Source organism: Nanorana parkeri, unplaced genomic scaffold (genome assembly GCF_000935625.1).
Source record: "Nanorana parkeri isolate BGI_ZX_2015 unplaced genomic scaffold, ASM93562v1 scaffold972, whole genome shotgun sequence".
In the NCBI taxonomy this organism is placed as follows: Eukaryota; Metazoa; Chordata; class Amphibia; order Anura; family Dicroglossidae; genus Nanorana; species Nanorana parkeri.
The window spans coordinates 160098-179269 of NW_017307240.1; the positions used below are offsets into that span (position 1 = coordinate 160098).

General features: G+C 40.1%; 1 protein-coding gene across 1 annotated transcript in view; it reads right to left on the reverse strand.

Moving 5' to 3' along the window:
• Window positions 1–19172, reverse strand: part of NETO1 (neuropilin and tolloid like 1) — a 109594-nt gene that overhangs the window by 22417 nt on the left and 68005 nt on the right. The window contains exons 5-7 of the mRNA XM_018566756.1: window positions 18654–18695; window positions 18368–18495; window positions 13805–14033 (exon numbers count right to left, since the gene is read on the reverse strand). Of these exons, the coding sequence (XP_018422258.1) occupies window positions 13805–14033; window positions 18368–18495; window positions 18654–18695 (399 nt within the window). The remainder of the gene's footprint in view (window positions 1–13804; window positions 14034–18367; window positions 18496–18653; window positions 18696–19172) is intronic.

Below are 19172 nucleotides of genomic sequence, written 5' to 3' on the forward strand. Positions count from 1 at the left end.
AAATCCTGTGTGTGCCCATGGCAACCTTTAAGGGCTTGTTCACACCATGTCCATTGAGCTGTGTTTTCCTGCACATCACTGCACATGTGTTGTTTGAACAGGACACATAGAGAATAATTGTTTTTCTTTTTTTTGTGCCCTGTTCACACCATAGATGTATGGTGATGTGCAGAAAAACACACCTCATGGACATGATGTAAATAAGCCCTTTGTGTATTGATGGAATGATGCACCCAGAGGGGGTTATTCATAAAGCTACCGAAGGCAGCCAAGTGAATAAGTGAGCCGAACGCATTAGGCTATTCACTTCAGCCCTGTACGGCTCATTTCAGCTGTACATTGGCCAAAATCAGCCATACATCGGCTGCCTTCGGTTGAGCCGAAGTGCAGAAGCCATTCGACTCAGCTAATCCAACATCTGGATCAGCTAACCTGTAGCTCCGGCAGCTCACTTGCTGCCTTTCGCCCCTATTCTCATAGGGGCTGAATGGCAGTGAGTGAATAGCTGAATGCTGCTGAGCTTCATTCGGCTCGGCTATTCTGCTTGCTACCTCCGAGGTAACGAGCAGAATAGAAAAAATTTAAACAAATGAAAAAAAAAAATGTTTAAAAATGATTTTAATAAATGTAAAAAACAGAAACATTTAAAAAGTTAAGAAAATAATAAACAAATGTAAAGAAAAAAACAACAACGTGGGGTCCCCCTCCCAAACAATACCAGACCCTGTAGGTCTGGTAGGAATGTTAGGAGGTACCCCATTTAAAAAAATGAATAAATAAATGCACGGGGTTTACCCCAAAAGTCATACCAGGCCCTTTAGGTCTGGTAGGAATTTTAAGGAGGAATCCCACTCCCAAAAATGGGGAAAAATATGGGGGTCCCCCCTAAACTTCCCCACCAGACCCTTGGTCCGAGCACAGGCCTCGCAGGGCTGGAAAAGGGGATGGGGCCATATGCCCTGGGCACTGGGAGGGTGCTTTTCCAGGGTCCCCCTGGAAAAGCACCTTTTCTCCATGCCGATGGGGAGGAGGGCCTCTTCCCCACAAGCCCTGGGGGGTTGGTTGTGGGGTGCGGGCAGGGGGGCTTGTTCACATCAGGGTACCCCTTTAATAAAGGGGCAATCAGATGTGCCCCCCTTATGATTAAGGGGTACATGTACCCCTACCCATTCACAGAAGGGTTAATGTAAAAGATAAATAAAAATTCCAGACTTTTTAAAATGAAATTTAAATTAATTGAAAAAAAACGCAACAAAGGATTTTTGACAAGTCCTTTACTGTAAAAAAAATTCCAAAAAATTAAATGACCTTCACAGGCCAGGGTCAAACATGACGTCCAGCATTGTCCACAATGATGACGACTTGGCGAAATTAAAAATAATAAATAAATATTTTTTAAAAACCTGACGTCCGCTGACCCATCCGCATGCAACAAACTCCCACCACAGAATTACATTCTGACAGATGCGGGCAACATATAAACAATTGGGTGGGGCTAGTGGTGACATCACCGCTAGGTCTGCCCAACTGTTTACATTTGTCAACATCACGGCTGACTCTGCCCAGTTTTTGTTACTTAATGACAGCCCAGTGTCCTCGAGGATGCTGGGCTGTCATTGAAAGACAACTGGGCGGAGACAGCCATGACATCATGGTTGTCATTTGTGGGGGAAACTGTCGGCTTCAGCCTACCTTTCTCCCCGCTTTGGCTGTCACCACGGCTCAGCCGAGCCGAAGCATATGCGTTCGGCTTGGCCGAGCTGCTCAGCTGCTGTACGGGCTATTGTGAATACCCCGTACAGCAGCCCTTCACAGGGCCGGTGCAAGGATTTTTGCCAACTCAGGCGAAGGTGCATTTGTCCGCCAGCCCCCCCCCTTCGGCACGCACGCACACACACACAAGCAATAGTATGTCTAGTATGACAGCAATTGTACCCTATACTATAATGTATATAATGTATTATTGCTGGGATCTGATGTATTCCTCTATAGATGGCGTTATTCTGCATTGTGCTGTATAATGTACTATTGCTGGGATTTGTAGTGCTCTGTAACTGCTGGTATTCTGCATTGCGTTGTATATAATGTACTATTGCTGGGATTTGTAGTCCTCTATAGCTGGTGGTATTCTCCATTGCGCTGTATAATGATTATACTGCGCAATGCACATTACCACTGACCAGTTATAGAGGAACTACAAATCCCAGCAATAATACATTATACAGCGCAATGGAGAATACCAGCAGCTATAGAGGAACAACAAATCCCAGCAATAATATATTAACCAGCCTGTATAATGTATTATTGCTGGGATTTGTTGTTCCTCCATAGCTGCTGGTGTTCAGCATTGTGCCGCTGTATTATACAATGCACAATACAATACAAAATAATACAATACAATGCAGCATACCACGTGCACTTTGTTACATTACATACCGCTCTATATCACTGTCTTCACCTCCGCTCCCACTTCAGCCAGCTCCCGATTCCCGTTACGAGTCCGATGTGTCTGGTCTGGGGTGGGTCACCATGAGAAAGTGAACCACAAACGCTTCCTCGCTCGGTTCCAACTTCCACTCCAAATCTGTGCAGCAGCAGACTGTGCTCCGGGGCGGCTCCCGAGTCCCTCAACAGGTCGCCGTCGCCTCCAGGATGACGCCGCGCTGCCTGCTGGTGCGTCCGTCCGTTGCTCCGCCTCCTGCAGCCCTCGCTCCTTCACATGCGGCTGAACGGCCAGGGGAACCAGGGGCGGGGCCACTTACGTCACTCACTGACGTAGGACGTAGCCAAGAGGACTGCTCAGTGGTGCTTCTGGCTTCCCCATAACGCTGCCCTGGCCCGACAAGTTGAACTGTCTGAGACTGTCTGCACTTGTCAGCACCGCTGCGGCTGGCGGGGACTCGTCCTTCAGATGCCGCCCACAGCGGCAGCCTACACTGATCTCGATCGGATGGCCGGACTTATGCCGGCGACTGTCACTGCCCAGCAGACTTTTCCGCCCTGTTCCCTGGCGCCCTCAGGCAGCTGCCCATGTTGCCTTGCGCTAGTGCCGGCCCTGGCCCTTCAATACGACTGAAGTGAGCCGAAGGATCAGCCAAAGCCACAGCTAGATCCTTTGGCAGGTAAGTGAATAACCCTCATATTGTTTATATTATATGGCATGAAATATTATAGTTTCTTCTTTTGACTATGCAATGTTTTTTACAAAACATGACTCCCATACTAATGTTATAAAAGTTACCATTGTGTTAAAATACCTTTTTCATCATAGCAACTGTGCAAGATTGCATTCACATAAATGCATTAAAATGTGCATCTTTTGCTCAGCACTTTTCATGGTTTTGTCACCATTCAATGGAGATCAACTGCAGATGCATGCAACACATGTTTTTATGCATATGCATTGATTTTAATGGGACCTTTATTTGGGTTGGGGTATGAAAAACAAAGTTGTTTTTTTTAAATCTCACTGCAATGCAGCACTGATGTCTGAACTATTCCCTACAAAAACTACAAAATTGAGTCTGTTTGAATGCATGGCGTAGCACACTTTAATGCTCTGCAGTTTTAATTCAGAAGGCCCATAGAAATAATGTATTCAACACTAAAAGGTAGCTTGGTTTGTGTGAATTTAAAACTTATGAGACGGCCAAACAAAATTCACCACATACAGAATGTCTGCAAAGTTATTACATTTTAAAATATCAAGACAAGAACAAAAGTATTAAATTATCTTAAATGTCAATATGTGGAATGATCAAGATTTCATTGACAGCACAAAATAAATCAAAGGCAAATATCAAATAAACTGTTAAATGGATAAGCACGATAATTCCTAAAACAAAATAGAGTAAACAGGATCTAAGAAAAAAAATGTACTTGTTCAAATCAAATGTTTTATTAGATTCTAGATTTTTTTTAAACCAAAGTGCTACAAATGAGATGACTGGCATCAAGTGGCCAACTAGTGATTTGATTACTTAGTAGCATTAACCACATATTAGCCCCATAAAATCGCAAAGTTCTGGTAATCTATTTATACATTTTACTTTGATTATTTTTTTCAAATATTAGATATTTGTTTACCCAAGCAAGTTTAAATTAAACTGCTAATTCAGTTCCCATTGTATCTATTGGTATGAAGTTTCCAGCGTATCAATTGGTATAGTCTGACAATTACAGAATTTTGTTTGAACCCTGGCTTGAAATTCAAACCTTGTTTCTTCTTTACCATTCTTTTACGAAACTATACTTTTCAAAGTGCAATTTCATCGAAATAAACTTTTTTTTTTTGGTGCATTTGGCATGATTGACTCAGTCCAGTCTTTTCTGTTGTCTGGTTCCCCTACAAGGACATATCCAGATTACCTGCACGGCTGTGATAAACCAGTCCTTCACAGTTTACCTTCTGTTGCCAGCATTTTTAAAGGTTTTTCGATATGTACTTTTGCATTGGGTAGCATTTTTAATTTGTAGCCTCAGGTATCAGAGAAGATAATTCAAACCTCAACTGCTAGCTTGCAATGTTTTCCCCAGAAAACTAAAGGACCTAATTTTGGGTCCCAACACAAAGGTTTCACACATAAGACTAGAAGAAAACTGATACCGCAATGTTATGTCCTGTAAATTAATTTAGGCTGTTGAGAACAGTAGTTCAAATAAAAAACCCTGGCTGCAAGTAAGGCAGGAGTAATATTGCTGGGGTCCCAGACAGTAGTAAAGATCCTGCAGGGGATTTCAACATGCACCAATGCACCTAAATAAGAGATTACATTTTTGGTGGAGTTTGTCTTTAACCACTTCAAGACCAGGTGTTTAGACCCCCTTCCTGGCCAGGCCATTTTTCAGTATTCAGCGCTGCGGTACTTTGACTGACGTTTATTCCGTCATGCAACGCTGTACTGAAATGAATTTTATACCATTTTTTGGGGACAGATAGAGCTTTATTTTGGTGGTATTTAATCACCACTGGGGTTTTTATTTTTTACTATAATTAGGAAAAATTACAGAAAATTTTTGAAAAAAAAAGGTTTTTTTTACATTATGTTAGGAAACATTTATTATTACCCAGTTTTTTGGTAAAATATAAAAGATCGGGTCACGTCGGGTAAATAGACACCAAACATGTCAAGCTTTAAAATTGCGCGGACCCGTGAAATCGCAGAAAACTACCATACCCAAAATTGGCCATAGGCGACACTTTAAAAGCTTTTACCGCTCATCAGTTTAGTGTTATCAGTGATTGATGGCCCTAGACTTATTGCTCTCACTCCGACGCTCGCGGCGATATGTAACATGTGCGGCGTAATGGGCGCAATCGTCTTTTTTGCATGTATGCGCCCCCGACGCATGCTTGCATGCGTGTATGTATGGGTGGGGACTTTAAAATTTTTTGGGGGGAAACTTAAATATTTTTTCCTTTTTTTTTTCTTCACTATTGCTATTGCTATACAAGGGCTAATTTAACTCCCCTATGTGATAGCAAAATATGTGACAGGTCCTCTTTATGGAGACATCAGGGGTCTCCAAGACCCCTAATGTCACCTAGGACCCCCCAAAAGAAGCTGATGAAGCACAGATCTGCTCCATCAGCTTCTTTCCAGCTTCTGAAGCTGGGGAGTGACACAAGAATGCGGAAGTGATGTATTATACAACACTTCCGCATTCTTGCAGAGGAGAGGGGACCGCCTGCTCAGATCTAGAGAGCTCCCGGCCGGCCGTTTTTCTACTACGGCCTGCCCAGAGGCAGTTAAAGTCCATATATCTCTTTTATTGTTATAATATGATCCTATTTTATTGATTTACCATATGTACAATGTAAAGCACTTGTGTATTATGCAGGACCTTACAGATCCCATAAAACTACTCAATTAGACCCTGCACCAAAGGAGTTTCTACTCAAGTAGACACACTTTAGGGTTAGTGCAGTTGGAAGCTAATTAAACTTTAAGTATGTTCTTGGACTGTATCAGCAAACAGGAGCACTATGAATAAATGCATAGAAACAATCTCCATGCAGATCACATCACTTGTGGGAAATAAACACAGTACTGATATTTAAGAGTGATAACTGCATGGTGGTTCACCATACATCACCCAAAGGCACCTTTGCCTCATTCCTTTTTTAAGCCTCTATCACTCGCTCTTTCCCTCCCTTCCTGTTTATGCCTCCATCCATCCATCCACCCATCCCACCTCTTTCCTCCTTGCTATACTTTCATACCTCTTTCTATATATTCCTTCCCTCTTCCTCCCTTCCTTTGATCTATCTATCTATCTATCTATCCATCCATCCAATCCTCTCTCTACTTAAGAATGCTGAAACAGCTGGCATTCTTGTTCTTGCTATTATGTTCCCCATAATATTGTAATTCTCTAAACTGATCCTTGCCTGATAAAACACAAGCAGATGTTTCATGTAATACTTAAGTCTTGAACTATCAGGTGCATAGCTAGAAATGTTTAGGATATCTGTGGACAGCATAACATTGGACAACATTGAAAAGTTAATATTTTTTGAGTGCGCTTACTGACTAAGCTAAGTGAAAATTCTCTTGCAAAGTGAAAATTTCCTTGCAAAGTGAACAGCCTATTTTCCTTTAGCAAATCAACCCCACTATCATGTTCCAGAAATTTCTTATCCTAAAACAAGGCTTTTAAAAACAAAACCATAAGGTCCTCCTCACTTTCAAATTTTCTGATTAAAGTGGACCTTTGCTTAAATTCTAGATCTCATTTGAAAGTGAACATTTGAAAGTAAATGTCCTGCTTAACAGCAGACTCCGCAAGATGACTAATATTACCTTCATTGGACAGTAAAGCCTATTGTTTACCCCTCACTGGTTAGTTCCACTTTGTTACTGGGGCCTGACTTTCCAGGACTTGAGGGCTAAGCTCCACCAAATACCATTCCCCTATCCAGTAAATGCCTTTATTGACCATTCAGGCAGCATCGCTAAATACTGTAATGGCAGTTGGCAGAGCTTAGCCATGATGCCAGAGGAAGTCGAGGCCCAGAAACAAAGGGGTCTATTCACTCAGCTGCCATTGGCAGCTGAGTGAAAGACCGACCTGAAGTGAAGTGAGCCGAACGCTGTTCAGCTATTCACTTCAGGCTGGTACGGCTGATTTCAGCCGTATATCGGCCAGCTTCGGCTTTCAGCGCGGCTCAGCCGAGCCGAGGCATATGCCTTCGGCTCGGCTAAGTTCGGGAGCTGTACGGGCTATTGTGAATAGCCCGTACAGCAGCCCTTCTGTTCTACTGAACCGAAGGGGCCCTGGGGCCGAAGCTAGCCGAAGGATCGGCCGAAGCTACGGTTAGATCCTTCGGCTGCTTCGTGAATAGACCCCAAAGTCAAACTATTCAGAGAGGGGCACAGAAGCGTTTTTGGCTAATAAAGGTAACAGCTGTTCTTGATCTGCAGTCAGTAAAAATGTACCTTTTAGCATATTACACCTGATTAGAAGCAGCAGAGCACTTACTCACATGTGATGCATAAGCACAACTTAGTCTCACAGGAACCTATCAGGAATTTGATAGGCATAACCTGTCCATTTCTGCTTCTGATTACTGGACTATACTGCTGATGTCATCAGAAGACCATGTCTAGGAACAGATAGAGCTGTTCCACAGCACCCAATTATGTGCGAGCAGAAATACAGTTTTTTAATTTTGCTTGCACATGATTGGGTATTTTTTGCAAAGTGAAATGTCGCCACATACATCAAGCTAAGGGAAACTTCCCCTGCAAAGTGCAAATTCAATTCCAAAGACAAGAGCCTATTTGCCTTTAGTAAATCAACCCCAATGTCTACTTCAAAGGGGATCTGATGCATCACTACTATCCACTACCATCTGCCCACCAACACTGTAAAACACAAGCTCCATCTTCTCATGGAAGGAGCTTCTAAAAGAGAGACAAGTGGCAGAGAGAATCAAGTAGCACTTTGTGCTTCAGAGTCACAGCTGCAAAGGCAGCAACAATTTTAAATAGTTACCAAGTGGTTTTACACTACACTGAAAAATATTACAGGCTCCGTTCAAGGCAAATCTGACAGCCAACAAGAATCACTGACAACTAGCTTCACAAAATAGCCTTACAATATACTGATCTCTTGTTTGAGAACTTTAAACCAACTTAAAATGAAAATGATCAGTTGGTTCAGCCTAATAAAATATAAATCTTTGAGCACACATAACTCTTTAACATTTATATCTAGGAAGGCCAAAGATAGATCAGACATGGCTGAAGACATTGTTAAAGCCACACCGTAGCTTCCCCCAAATTCAAAAGCATTACTCCTGCAAAAGACGACTGTGAACACTTACCTGTCTGGTGGATAGTGAGTCTAAACACTTCCACAAATGTCTTTAATATTTAACATTTTGCTGTGGTTATTCCCATCGGCCCCTATATCACTTCAAGGTACAGCAGTGATGTAAGGACTGGTGGGGAGAGCTATTGAGCATAGTGGGGATGCAAGCATTTGACACTCCAGAAAATGTCAATCGGTAAAGGTTTTGTCAGAGGTTGTACTGCTTGAAGGCTGGCTTTGGACTTGCCATTTACTGGAAGTATTTACAGTCTTATATTCTTCTGTTGCAGGAGAAATGTTTTTGTTTTTTGTGAAGTGACACAGATTCTCATTAAGCGCACTAGTCTGTCATACTACTTATTCCTATGCACGAAAAGATTAAGGACCAGTCATGAAGCCGTTTTCATATAACAAAGGGCAGTCTTTTATTAATTCTAAAGGCAGAAAAATAGCTTTCTTCAGCATAAATATCAGCTCACCCTTCACAGGTTATCCTGTTCAGTGTCCCAGTCCCAGGACCTTACTGTTTTCCTTAACAGGATCTCTTCGGGAATACACTGTGCCCTTTGAGCAGCTTTCAGCAGCGTGCCTGGATCTCTCAGCCTCTCTACGCCTTCCAGCCCCCCAGGCTGTTCCTCGTGTGCCTCCAGCGCACACAAAACCACCTGGCTCCAGTCTGGCTTCTGGACACAACCTGTGCCTCTCCCCAGCATGAGCCCTCATGTGCCTGCTGCCCACACCAAATCCTCCCTTGAGCTCTTAATGAGGCTGCTCTCAGCCACCTGATGACTGGCAACACCTGACCCCAGGACTGGAGATTCAGATCCCAGCTACAATCCGGAAAAGACGGAAGAAACTGAAAGGCCAGCTTCCTCTCTGTGAATCTATTAATATTCTGGAACCTCTCAGCCCCTCTGGCTGAGAGTCCTGGGTGTCTGTGTATATGAAAAAGTAAAAGAAGAAACAAAGCATGCTCTCTAAAACTGTCCACTTCTTTTGTTGTTGCATAGTATCTTATAGCAAGCTAGAAACACTCAAAAATATAACAAAAGAGAAAAGTGAAGAAAAATCAGGGTGATGAAGAGAAACACACAGATTATGAATATGTTTCACTACCACTGAGGTAGTAAACAGGTAGTAAGAAGTTTAGGTGTACAAAGGGTAAGGGAAGATGTATCCAAATATAGCAGCTTACACAAAAGTGTGTATATATGCCTGACTGGTTTGTGTAGGGCCAAGTGGGATGAGGGATTCTGCACAGCTGTGATATACAGGGAAGAGCGAAAAAACAGAATGTGATGGATAATTAACAGTAAACACTTTAAAGAGAATGTGCATAAAGTGGGAGCTAGATTGATGTGATATGGATAAATTGACAAAGTGCACAAAAAGACATGTTTAAATTAGGGATGAGGTGTTCTCATTCTTTCATGCCTGTCACTGTTGATTCCTCTTACCTACCTCTAGAGTTAGATCAGTGGTGTAGTCTGATTTCTATTATGGATGACTGCATATGCAACAATTATGTTTTTACTGCATAGCACCATTCGTTACTCGGAGGCAATGTAATAGGTCAATTCACATTATTAATATCCTCTAAATAGGCAACATTGCAATGGACTTTACCTGCTATCTAAGAATTTTACACATGGGTCAAAAGTCATTCCAAGCATCACCTAAAAAGGCACACATTACTTCTGAGCTAAAGAGGTGGCATATATGAAAGAAGGTACTGAAAAGGTTAACACAAAATTTAAATATGAAATCCCAAAAAAATGTATATCATATTTTATATTATATAGATATATATAATATAAATATAATAAAAGTTAAAACACATTAAAAAAGACATATACAAGGCAAAAAACAAAGAGCAAAAAAGATTACACTTACCCGCCAGACATACTGCTTGCCATTTTCCACTTTCACATGTCTCATAAAATCTGAGAATGTGGCTGTTGTGACTGCTGCCTGGGAGATGGGATCTTCTATCAATTGAAGGGAGTCACATGTGACTTGGATATTGATATAATGGAAGCGTTTTCTGCCTAGAGATGCTCTTCTCAGTCACATGGAGCGAGTAAAACAGATCTGAGTGCAATTAGTCACTCCTCTAAAATGGTAGAACCCAGCTTTGGCCTTCTGCAACTCTCCTTTGATGAAGGGGAAAATACACATATTCTAGAGAGTAGCAAAGGTGGACATTAACACTATGTTCCATAATTTCGATTTTTGACTGGGTCTACTAATACCATGTAGCTAGATGTTTACAGTCTGGGGTGTGTTACTGCTGAAAAAAAATGCAACAGCTCGACAGCTGTGACTTTAAAAACATACCACACCACTTAACCTAACAGAAGATTTGTAACAGCGTTTGTACTGCCACCAAGGAGAAGATGTCTTCCAAAGAGGACAGAGATGATAGTGGGAGTGAAAGGACAGCATTCTGTTGTTACCTTCCTTATGACATTTTACTATTGCCAAAATTCTTATTTTAATGCTATTTAACATTTTTTACGGATTTTTTCAAGAAATTCGAACTGGGTGAAAAATCCTGCATTCAAATCCCATTACAGATGTCCATTTATTTAGGTTCACAAGGATTAAGATGTGATGTTGAATACAATGTTTTGGTTGTAGTTTTTGTTTTATCTTTTCAGCTTAAATTTTTTTACTAGCTGTGCAAGCTGTAAACTTAGCATTGGATAGATCACACTTTAGCAAAAACATATCTCAGATAAGAGGCAACAATCATTACCAAAAATTAAATATAAAAGAGTTACCATGAACCACCTAAGGTCTCTAGAAGCAGAAGAACCAGAAGAATTGTAAGATGAAAAACCTGGGCCACAATGTAAGCAAAAGTATAAAATACAGTTACCATTTTTAAAATGCTTGTGTCTGCATTTAGTAACCTGATTGGTTATTCAGGACATTAGAAAAGACTGGAAGCACTGATCTATTCCTGGAAATTGTTTATGTAAACTGAACAAAGCTTTCGCTAAACATTATTACTTTCATTGGGGTAATAAGTAGTCATGTGCTATTTCTGGCTGATCTCATGCTATCTTTTTCAAACTGCTTTATACTGAAAAACGTAGCAGTAGTCATACCAAATGGTATGGTAAAGCAGATGGTGTAAGTGAGAATGGTAGCATTCCTCCCCTCAATAATCATTAAGAGTTATAGAAAACTGCCTCTTGTTTCTATAACAGAAATGATTATTTTTTAGTTAAGTTTTTCAACTGAAACAAGAACTTGACTTACATAAACTATTAAACCTGACCTCTGTTCCTTGTTGCTTCTAAGAGGAGAAAGGAGGAAGAAAACAATTATAGCATTGAAATACCATTTACTGGATTGGGTTATCTGCAGGTCCACTGCTTCTCTGATACATTTGGTCCTTTGCCAAGGAAAGCATTGGTTCTGTGTGAGACAGAGTCCATCAATGGTAACCACCATAGGCCATGGCAGATCAGTAAATGTATTAGAGAAGCAGTTGTTGGCCTGAGCCCGAAAGAACCCATCTATAGTAAATGTATAGCACAAATATAAATATATATATATATAGGTTTTAGAAATACATATATATATATATACATTTTACACTTCTGCGTAGTGTAAAATGTTTACTGATATGATGTGAACTGGTAAAGGGCCATTTGTACATATTGCATTCCCACAGTGGTTAGTTAATGTTAGGTGAACATGGGTTTCATGTCGTTACTTTAGTGTCTAACAAAGTTTACTGTTTATACCAGTCAGAGTGGGAAATCCTTGGATATACTTGTTCTGTCATTTATGCTTATGTCAATTAATGAATGCAAAGATTAGTTTAGTTCTTAAAGGTTAATAGAGGATTCCTGCACTGTCATTACTCAACAGGAAGCACAGTTTCTAATGGGAATATCAGCTAATTATAAATGACAGAACAGGAATTCCCCAAGCCTGCTATTTACAAACTGTTAATCTTATAAGTATAATTATACTCTGAATACAGAAATCAGAGAATGAAAAAAATAATTTAAGGTCCCGTTCACACTAGCCCATCCACTAAAATTCTGCATTTTAGTGGGCAGACTAGCACGTTTTAGCAGCTCCATCAGTGTGCATTGTATCACACACTGCCAAAGCTGTCACTATTTACCTCTTTTCTTTTCTTTTTTTATAACTTTATGTAGAGTGTACCATGTGTACACTCCATGCAGGTCCATGCACAGCAGCACAGTGCTGTGCACAGCCATGCAGTGACCTGCGGTGGCAACCAGTGCACTACGAATAAATGCAGCATGTTTGTAGTTTTCCACAGCACACCACCCATCGTACCCACATTGTGGTGTAAACATGGCACATAGAAAAAATAGATTTCTATGTGTCCTAGCAGTGACCTGCATTGAACCGGCGTGGTCAATAAGGTCACCGCAGTATGTATGAACCGGCCCTCTCTACTCTTAGGTAAAGATAACCAGTTCCTCAGTTATTGGATAGGGGGTCAAATGACCCGTTATCAAATCACATCACATGATAAACTGCCCCCAGAAAAACTACAATAAGACCCATTAGGTAGAAAAGGCAGGATTAAAAGATATCTATGGTCTGTGAATCTGGAAAATCTGGTAAAATCCTCGTGCAGTCAAAACAAGTCGCTCCACTCTAATACCAAACAAGTGTATTAGTGCTATGCTACACAGAAATTTTGTGTTTGCTTAGTGTGTTTAGGCTACGTTTTACCAAATATTTCAGTTTTCTTTCACATGACAAAATCAATATGTTACAAAATGAGAAGGCTGTCAACAAGATATTGATCTTAAATGACTAAGTGATTAAAATCTCCAGTAAAGTATAGGTCTTATATCACCAGTCTTGTCAATATGGAGAGCAAATGAGGCCATTTCTTTCAATGAAATTAGCAAACCCAAAGTTAGCTCAGTGGAGCCATATACCTCACACCAACACACACACACACACACCTGTACACTCCCTCCTTATTGCTTCATAGGAAAAAAGCTTGTACAGTTGCTTCAGACATCTCCATGTAGCATATATTGTATACGCATTTCTCTTTTATACTATCCTGTTGAGTAAATCTAAAATACCAATCCCTTTAATATTTAAGCATGCCTAGCAGGCTAAAGTCCAACCTAGGTTGTAACAGCATTTATATGGACTTACTCCAACAAATTAAGCAGCAAGACTCACTGCCCTTTTTAAAGGTCTAAATTCTCATCTTAAATTCAGCTATTGGGACTATACAAAAACAAACAAACCAGGAGCATTCTCGAATATAGCCATAGCAGGTGAAACTATGGCCCCAAAGGGAGCAAATGCCCCATGTAAATAAGTAGATGAGAACTGGTTCATTTAATTCAGATGAAGCAGTTTTGTAAACAAAGAAAAATGAAAACCGTAATATCCTGAAACAAAATATTACTAAAAATAAACATCTATTATGGTTCATGGGATCATCATGAAGCATAGTTTCTCTTACGTTCTTGAAAAGATGTGAAGAGCATCTGGAAATGACTGGTACGGCTGCCTTCGTCTGCCCACAAGCGGATTACTCCAAGTCCTGTACGCAGCATCACATCATTAGCAACTGTGCTGCAGAATTTAGCTTTCAAATCTTCAACTGAACTGCTCCCATCATAAACAGCTACAAAGTTCCTTTTACATTCATTTGAATTTTGCATTTCATAGTCCAAAAATCTTAAGTATATCTGAAAATAAAGTACATTTTGTGAGCACATCATGGCTATTACACATTGATTGAGCATTCAGTGTTCAATCAGTAAGTACTTCAATTATCTGCTATTCAAAGCAAACCATTTATTAAACTGCACAATCCTTCCATTATTTATGAATAGTGGGTGTTTAATACTTGCCGGAGAAATGTTTCCCAAGAATGTCTCCAAATGTCTTCCTTAGAATTAGTGCAGATAAATGTTATGTCATTAAATATGTAGACAACACAGATCATCTTAAAAGCACAGAATTACATTTACTACATATCTACATTTGAGCAGGAGTATATTTATAAATCAGTGAGTCTGAAATTCACTAAACACTCTCTGCGGGTAAATCTTCCAGTGTACACAGGTACATGTGTTTAAAGTGACAGTTATTGTTTTATTACCTGTAACCCTTTGGTGGAAGTCATATAAATATGCCCCTTACAGCACTACCCCACTGCCTGCATGTAGCCAAACATGAATTGTGTTCTGCAAGTCTGTTGCAAAATGAAAGAAAAGGTTCCCTCTTACAAAAAGAGATGTTACACTTACTTGTCCCACCAGCCAAACCACCAGTCTTTGCTCTCTTCAAGATCTAATATATTCAGAAAATGCTTCTCATTCAACTTTCTTCCAGGAGCATCAGATATCTGGTCCCCGCCAAGCGCTGTGGTTCCTCCTGCTAATCCCTACATCACTACGGTATCCTATAGTGATATAGATGCCAGCAGGAGCAATCACCAGAAATCCAAAACTATTGCAAGTGTGTTGGATAAAGCAAAATCTCTGAGCACCGTAGCGTCTGAAGAGAGCAAAGACTGACAGGATGGGTGATGAGATACGTAAGTCTAACATTTCTTCCTTACAGGGAAACCTTTATTGATTTGTCTTCATATTGTGACATAATCACTTTAAGCCCAAATTGCCTCTCTGCAAATATATGCTACCAAAACCAATGCAGCTATTACGTTTCAATAAGAGGAAATGTATCTTTATATTTAGATTAGGCATGTATTCCAAAGCTGGCTCTTTTTGTACAGCTGGGTCTAAAGCATTGAGCACCCATTTTTGTTTATAAAAAACGATTTGAGGTATAAAAAGATAATGAATTTGTGCTTAACATAAAACACATTAAAAAAACGCTATTAAGTAAACTGGCTTCAATTGATATAAAATCAATAAAACAATATTTCTTCTTTATAAATGGGTCCATGTTTTCAGCAGTGTAGCCTTCATCTCAGACATAATGCTCCAATAAATTGTTTATTTACTTGTGGTGGTGCTGTACTATAGTAACGTCTTCCATTTAAGGAAATTTGCAGCCTTTAAAGAGAGACAGAACTTAAATCGGATTGTTGAGGGGGAGTAGATATATTCTTACTTTACAGGGCTAAGACAATTCCAGTGTTAATTTGGAAACCATAGCACAGTGGATTTAAATTTGGGATCCTATTGTCTCTATTTTCCTATATCTCCTGTCAAATGGTGGGCTATGCTTGATTTATTTGTAGAGTAATAATCTATTAGCTGGGTTAAGGGTTAAAACTGCCACATATTTTATTTTAATAATATAATATGATCTGTTGTTTTATTTAACTATAGGTACGTCTTTGTACACTGGACAATTTAAACCAGGCGTTGGATGATCTTTCATGTTTATTGTTTTTGGTTTAAGGTAGAGCAAGGAACACCTGTCTAATTTCTGTTGCTGTCTGTAATCCTGCTGGAGAAATTCACCTTCTCTGGTTCTCATAGTGATTATTATACCTGAGACAGAAAGTGATGGGAAGTCCAAAATCTTCCAATAGTCACCAGAACAAGGGATGAGGGAAATCTTCCAATCAAGATATCAGTTCTAGTAATCACATTTTAGAGAGATTGACTCTCATATCATGTGTCTCTATGACAGGAAGTTAAGAAAAATCTCCCAATGGGGCACAAACAGCAAAACAACCGACAGAGGTTTTAAAATTTCGATTCTTATTCCAAAACTAAGAAAAAAAATGTTTTAACTAGAGACGCACTTTTAAAGTAAAATTCTCTACAGACAAATAGGGAGGGTGTCACTGCTGTCTTCTACTTCTGAAAATGGCTGTTGCTCTGAACCTTTTGCTTTAATGTCACTGATTTAGAAAAGTATGCACAGAGGGAGCTTCCTAATCTACACACTTGTTCTGACCCAAAGGCGTTGATTTACTAACCTAAACACACACACACACCAGGTGTGTGTGATTTTCACACAGCAAAACGTATTTATCAACCAAAAAGTCTCTAAAAGCATATTTCCACTAATGCCATATATGGAAAAATCATGCACATGATGCATATATAATGCTGCTTCACAGTTTAGACAAAAATGGTTAGCTCATGCATTTACATTCCTGCATTCATCAACGCAAGCAACATAACATAGAGCTAATTTACACCACATTACCTTGCAATTCATTGCAGGGCTTTGAACAACACACCTGCTGGGTGTGTACACACTACAAAGGTGTTTCGATTCCTCCCATAGATCATGCTGGGAGGGAACACACTACAGAGGTGTATACACGTCCGTGGTGTGTTTAAAAGGTTAGTAAATCAACCCCAATGACTCAAAAAGTACTGATGTCAGAGGGTCAGAATAATAGGCAGGCAACATGTATTTTCAGAAGAATATCAGCAATGGAAGGCTCCATAGTTCTCTCACATCAGGCTTACTTTAAAAGTTACTCTGTCACTAGGGGGTCTATTCACGAAGCTGCCGAGGGCAGCCGAGTGAATGACCGATCTGAAGTGAAGTGAGCCGAACACTGTTCGGCTATTCACTTCAGGCTGGTACGGCTAATTTCAGCTGTACATCGGCTGAAATCAGCCGTACATCGGCTTGCTTCGTGTGGCTTCGGGTCGGCCGAACATGCTCAGCATGTTCGGCCGACCAGAAGTGCAGAAGGAGTTCGACTCAGCCGATCCAACATCTGGATCGGCTGAGCCGAACCTCCGGCAGGCTACTCACTGCTGTTCGGGCTATTCTTAAAGATCCCGAACAGCAGTAAGTGAATAGCGGAATTCCGCCGAGCGGCATTCGGCTAAGGCTGTTCTGCCCGGTCCCTCAGAGGTACCGAGCAGAACAGAAAAAGAGTGAAAAAAGTTAAAAAAGTAAATAGCAAACGATTGTGCGGAGCTAGCAGTGACAGCTAGCTCCGCCCAATAGTTTCCTATTGTCCGGCGGCTCTGCTGCTGTCAAAAAAAAGGAGAAAAAAAAACTCTCCCGGACGCTCTGGGAGCCTCCAAGGAGAGAAACACAGCTGTGTCTTTTTTTTTTTATTATTCTGACACGATCGATGTCAGAATAGAAAAAAAAAAATTCTTTTTGGGATTTCTAAGGCCTGATTCACACCTAGGCAGCATGCGGTTATTTGCGCGTTTATGTGCGTTATGCACACTGTGCACAATTTGTATGCATGTTTTAATGCGCGCACATGAAGACATGCATTTTGACTGGCAGCTCAGGAACCATTGCGAGCGATGGAAGAACGTGTGTTTAAACACGCAAAAATGCTCACGAAAATGTGCAACATGCTTCTGCCGCACGTTTTGGGGCATTTTCAATGAAGTATTTGGGGCAAAAACAGGGGCTTTTAACAGCGCAAAGAAGCTCATGTACCTTTTCGGGCATTTGGCATTTTCCTGCTGGTGTTTTTCTGCTCAGGTGTGAGCCAGGGCCATTGAAAATCATGGGATTTATGTGCTGGGCATTTAAAAGTGCTTTTTGAACTGCTCAACCAGGAACCAGGCATAAATTTAAGAATACCTTGTTTATAAAAAGCCATTAAAGGAAAATGTTATACTTTTTATAACAACCAGTTTCCAACCATATTTTTCCACAGAAGGTTTGGAAGACAAACAAAGAAATAATTTATCTAGTGGGAAATTCTTGATCGTTTGTAAAGCTTGCAAATATCACATATTTTCTGTTTTATTATTTTTTAATATGGCCCATGGTGATAATATGCATTTTTACATTTAAATCCAGATCTAAACCTAATGATGTAATACCATGATGTCATTACACAAGCTCATGGACCCCACTGAAAGTATTAATGAAGCCATACCACCTTTCACCATGTAGATGTAGTGAGAAATAGGGTTCACAGTGCAGCCTGACCAAACCTCATCTATCCGCATAGGAAGAAGCAGCTGTACCAGATGCAGCACCTACCTACCACAAATGAGGTGTTTGCATTCAGAATATTGATCCTTTCATTCTCCTAAAACGATCTATTGAATATCTTATTTTAAAAGTCTTTTTCAAAAGATGTGAGGAAGAAAAAACTGACCTTAGACTTTGGTGGAGCCCGAATATACCATTTACAATCAACTGCCTCATTTGCAGAAGCCTTTCCTTCCTTGAGGATCTGCATTGATTCTATTATTCCTTCAGGTCCTCCCATTTCAAATTCACAAACTAAATTGAATTCAAGCAAAAATATATTAAAAAGGAAGGAAGGAAGGAAGGAAGGAAGGAAGGAAGGAAGGAAGGAAGGAAGGAAGGAAAGAAGGAAAAGATTGTCATAATATGCCAACAAGCACTCAAACCAATTACCTTGAAAACTGTGTACTTACCAGGTAAAGGTTTAAGTACTCCAAGATCTTTAAAATCTGGATCTAGATAGAAAAACGGAAATGTGGAATGTTGCAGATATATAACAAGTAATATAACAATATTCACATTTGTATACAATGTTTTTACAAGCCCTGATCAATGATTTAATCATTAGTTTGGTTGCAGGATTCCACAACAGTAAAAAGCCAAGAGTAATTTGCTATTTTTTCCAGCTTGGCTGTTTTTTGCTCAGGATATTGAACAATAATCTCTTATGTGTATGGCCAACCTTAGTCTTTCAGATAGGCAGCGTCTAGAAACTAATAAAGTTCTGCTAGTTCCACTTACTAACAGAGAGTTCTGGTGCAGGACCACTTTAACACATTAACAGGTCAGAGAACAAAAACCTTTGTTTTGTCTTAAATGTTGGAACGTTAAATATTTATTTTTGTGTCAACCAACTGGATAGTGTTCTGGGAAACTTTGCATTGTTCAGTATTTTATTGTTCCTCACCTAAGGCTGCCTAATCTACAGCATT